Below are 5,152 nucleotides of genomic sequence, written 5' to 3' on the forward strand. Positions count from 1 at the left end.
CTCCTAGGGATTTACTTGGGGATCTTCATGGGGAATCGCTTGCGAAATATTTCTACGAAAATCCGCAAGAAATTTTGTTTTTATAAGAAATTTTGGTAAAACATCCACAAGAATTTTTGATAGTTATCGCGGATAAATCCACAAGTAAATCACTTGGGGAATTATTACCTAGGGCTTGTATAAATCCACAGGTAAGAGTTACCTACGAAGGTTTTTCCATCGGATTTCGTTTTGTAAGAAAATTCGCAGGTAATCAAATTACATGGGGGTTTTACTATATTATCCCTAGGTAAACTCCCATGTAATGAGCACTTTTCTTGTAGTGTCAGTAAATTTCATTTATGTTGGAAGAATAATTCAAAATTGAAGTAGGAAACTAAATTTGTTTAGTATTTGGTATTCATTTAATTCATTAAATATGATTCTTGGTCTAAATAATATAGGAATATGTTTTTTAGTCTTAATTAGCTAAAATAAGTTTAGCACTATTGCAAATTAATAGAGGTGTTGCAAGCAATTTTTTGAAATAGTGGAGAACTGTAGAGAACATAGATTTATGAGTGCATGAATACAATGGTTCCTTCAATTTAAATACTTAAATTACAACTTGTTTCAATTGAGTATTTGGATATGATAAAATCGTAAGTAATTTCATGCAAATCATTTTAATCATAAACATACTTTTAATTATTCATCATTTTAGTCAATGATAAAGCAGATACATAGATAATTTAAATTAAGATAGCTGCAGATTGTTTACTTATTTAGGTAGCAAACCTTTGTGCTACATATAGCCAAAGTAATTACCACAAACACACACAATATTACTTTCTCCACATATTATATATATATGTGTGTCAAATTTAGTCATCCAAATTCTTGAGAGCCCAGTTGACCTTCTGGCTCTGACTGTAGCTATTTTGGTGGCTTCCACCATAACCTAGTCCATGTCCATGTCCATGTCCATGACCATGACCATGACCTCCATGATTTCCCATGGACATGGACGACATATGGGCGTGGGATGATTGGTTCATCCCACTACCATAGCCACCATCATTATGGACCATGCTTGTGCTACTTGAAAAGTTTGTTGAATCATGTGGCATATGGCCATGACTTCCATAGTTACTATGGCCGTGGCCATTGCTTCCATAATATCCGCCATTTTGTTGGCTCACCATCATGTGATTATTGTGAGTAGACTGAGAAAATGGCATGGTGAAAGGCCTCATCATTTGTCCATGGTTGTTCTCCGCGGAATAGTGGTTGTGTTCATGAGAGAATGCTTGATGGTGCCCAAGTTGATTTTGGAGAACCATTTTTGAATATTGATGTTTGTAGCTACGTCACAACAATTAACTAAAGATGTTAAGTTTTTGCTTGGTGAGAATGTGATGTTGAATGATGTAAATTTATAGGGTTTTAGGAATGAAGGATAGAGTAATAAAAATAGAGGATTCTAATAAGATAAGAATGCATCTCATTCTCATTTTTGCTACAAATGGAGCACATTTTAAGGTCAATTGCACCTCTTTTGTTCTTATGCATTTAAATTATTAGCACTGAGTTTTATTCGCCAATATCAACTTGTAGATGCATGGAATCCATTATGCTATATACGAACTTATCATAATATGTATAGGAATATTTATATATACTTTGAGTGGTCATTTGTGTTGTTACCAGCCAAAGGAAGCAAATCAAGGTAGGGCGAACTCAGAATTGGAAGACTTTGAGTGCACTAATATTTAAAAAATGAAATAGTGTACTCGCGGGTGGTTACTCTTGCTTGTACCAACAACACAATGACACTCTTATATGTTCTTCATGGGTGCACTGTTAATTTCTCACGATAGATATACATATATACACACAAAAAAATCTGAAGTTAACGGGTACACGTGCACCCCATATATAGGGGTGGGTCCGCCTCTGCTTAAAAGGATCGTTTTGTAGCTGGGTAAGAAATCATGTATTTATTTTCATATAATTAATATGATGTTTGGTAGATTCATAGGAAATAAGTTTTAAAGTATAAAATTAATACAACGTTTGGTTGATAATTTAGAAATTTGCATAACTATTATATGTATAAGTTATCAAAAAATTAAAGCAATGTATTATTTATACAAAATAGAAGGTGGAATAACAAATACATGTAAAATTAATATATATCCTTTCAGAACTAAATTTGCATAAAATAATACATAAATTTAATCATAATAAATCTATACATTACTAATACCAATACATAACGCTAACCAGCTACCGAACACGGTTTAATTAAACCTGGGGCTATCCCAAAAGACCCCTTTATAAACCGTGGGCTATCCAATCTTCCTGTTAATGTGATGTATATCCACCTTTTCTAACATGGACGTGGGCCCTAAACTGATCACTTAGCCAATTTTATATATATATATATATATATATATATATATATAAAAAATAAGATAATTAATTTATAACAAATTAAATATAGTCATATTTTTATTACATAAAAATAGTTTAGAGTCATAGAAAATATATACCGACTAAACAATATAAAGTTTGTCAAAAGTCATAAAAAGTATGCACCGACTTACAATATAACTTATTATATATTAGTTATATACTTATTATACATTATGATACACTTTAAAAGTTGAATATAGCTTAACTATACATGAAATATACTTTGACTAGGGGTGTACATGGACGGGTTGGTTCGAGTTTTTCAAATATCAAATCAAACCATTTGTGTCGAATTTTTAAATCTATAAACCAAACCAAACCAATAAAACTCGGGTTTTTCAACTTCGGGTTTTTTCGAATTTTTTGGATTTTTCGGATTTTCGGATTTTTTCGGATTTTTCCGGTAAAGTATTCATACAAACATATAATTTACTTGTACTTCAAATATTTCTTTAGTCCTACCAAAATACAACTATCTAAGGTGTTTCTTAAGAAAATAACACAAAATATTATATGAGTAATGATGCTAAAATATCCAATAAAAAAATAATAATAATAATGAAATCGCGTAAAACAAATATTGCAAATTAACAAGTCATAATGAAAATGATCATAATTTAAAAGTACTAAATCATGCTAAAATAAGTTTAATAAGTATTAGTTACACGACTAAATATTAAAGGAAATTAAAATTAGATTATACATTTGAATAAACCAATGTAAAACCATAGAACAAATATTCAATATTATTGTCATTCTTAGTGTTGATTTTTTTATTTTTTTTGCTTTAGTATTAATTTGATTTTGACTTTATTATAATTACCAACATCTGTGAACTATAATCTTTATTGAACTATTCATAATTGTAAGTTTCAAACTTGAAATAATAATATATTAAAAGATAAAACTATGAAAAAGTATAAGAAATATTTAAAAAAATATATCAAAAGTAAATATTTTTATGTATAAAATAAAATTTTAAAATTATATATATAATGTCGGGTTGGTTTTTTTTAGTTAAAATCAAACCAACCCAAATATAGTCGGTTTTTTTTTTCAATACCAAACCAAGTCAAACCAACCACTAGTCTGGTTTTTTTCTCGGTTTTCGGTTCGGTTTTGTACACCCCTAACTTTGACTATACATAAAGTATACACTGACGAATTCAATCTCGATCAACTCAAAATCACTCTAAACAGTCCCAAAATTTAGATATGAAATCCTCTCGCTGTTTTGAGTCTTTTGATATATAATTTGCTCAAAATAATCACATTTTTGGTACATCAATTTTCTATTTTTTATTTTTTTTAAAAAGGTTGAATTGGAGAACAACAACACGAAAAAGAATGAAGACGAAGAAGCAACCACAGAGATTGGGTTTTGGGATAAAGCCTTATATTAGTTGTCTTAACCATAACCATATAACACTTATTATAAGAAGATTGTTTAGTACTCCCTCCGTTTCTATCTAGTTGTCATCATTTTAGGTTTCACACTCTTTAAGAAACTAGATATGTTTATCATTGTAGTCTTATTAATTAGTGTTCTCTTGAAGTCAAGTTTTCAATAAATGGATATGAATTAATATATTTTGATTAATTAATTTGACCAATGAACGTGAATTACTTAGTTTTTCTATGTTGGTTAAATATATACTTTCAAGACTAATAACTTTAAGGGGTAAAATAAGAAGAATAGTGTCATTTATGCATTGATTTTGTGAAATGACAAATATTTAAAAACATCTATTTTTAATAAGGACGACATGTAAATAGGAACAGAGAGAGTACACATTACTTATTTAAGTAAGAGACCCTTCGTGCTATATAAAGCCAAAAGGCCTACCAAAACACACATACTATATGATCATTATCAAATATATCTTTGGTTTAATCACAATCCATATATGATCTTGAGAGCCCAGTTGAACTTCTGGCTCTGACTATAATTACTAGGGTGGCTCCCCCCATAACCATGACCATGATCATGATGTCCCATGGACGCCATGGACGACGTGTGGAATGATTGTTGCATCCCACTACCAGAGCTACCATCATTATGGACCATGGTAGCACTACTTGAAAAGTTGGTTGATTCATGTGGCATATGTCCATGACTAGGGTGTACAAAATCGAACCGAAAATCAAATCAAACTGCAAATCGAGTCAAATCGAATAAAAAAACCCGACTAGTGGTTTGGTTTGACTTGGTTCGGTATTGGAAAAAAAATCCGACTATATTTGGGTTGGTTTGGTTTTAACTAAAAGAAACCAACCCGACATTATATATGTAATTTTAAAATTTTACTTTATACATAAAAATATTTACATTGATATAATTTTAAAATATTTCTTATGCTATTTCATAGTTTTTATCTTTTAATATATTATTTCAAGTTTAAAACTTAGAATTCGGAATGGTCCAATAAATATTATAGTTCATAGATGTTGATAATTATAATAAAACTTAAATCAAAATCAAATTAATACTAATGCAAAAAAAAAAAAACAATTCAACACTAAGAATGACAATAATATTGAATATTTGTTCTTTAGTTTTACATTGGTTTAGACAATTAAAATACATAATCTAATTTTAATTTTCCTTAAATATTTAGTAATGTAACTAATACTTATTAAACTTATTTTAGCATGATTTAGTACTTTTAAATTATGATCATTTTCATTATGACTT

At 29.3% G+C, this 5,152-nt stretch overlaps 1 protein-coding gene and 1 pseudogene across 1 annotated transcript; both read right to left on the reverse strand.

Moving 5' to 3' along the window:
• Positions 1-631: 631 nt before the first annotated feature.
• Positions 632-1,407, reverse strand: LOC102580104 (homeobox protein caupolican). The gene has a single exon (XM_006357536.2). It carries the CDS (start codon positions 1,320-1,322, stop codon positions 864-866), a length of 459 nt encoding a protein of 152 aa, XP_006357598.1. The 5' UTR covers positions 1,323-1,407; the 3' UTR covers positions 632-863.
• Positions 1,408-4,351: 2,944 nt separating this feature from the next.
• LOC102589583 (histidine-rich glycoprotein-like) overlaps positions 4,352-5,152 on the reverse strand; it is a 2,228-nt pseudogene continuing 1,427 nt past the window's right edge.

The sequence above is a fragment of the Solanum tuberosum genome, unplaced genomic scaffold (genome assembly GCF_000226075.1).
Source record: "Solanum tuberosum cultivar DM 1-3 516 R44 unplaced genomic scaffold, SolTub_3.0 scf00248, whole genome shotgun sequence".
Classification (NCBI taxonomy): domain Eukaryota; kingdom Viridiplantae; phylum Streptophyta; class Magnoliopsida; order Solanales; family Solanaceae; genus Solanum; species Solanum tuberosum.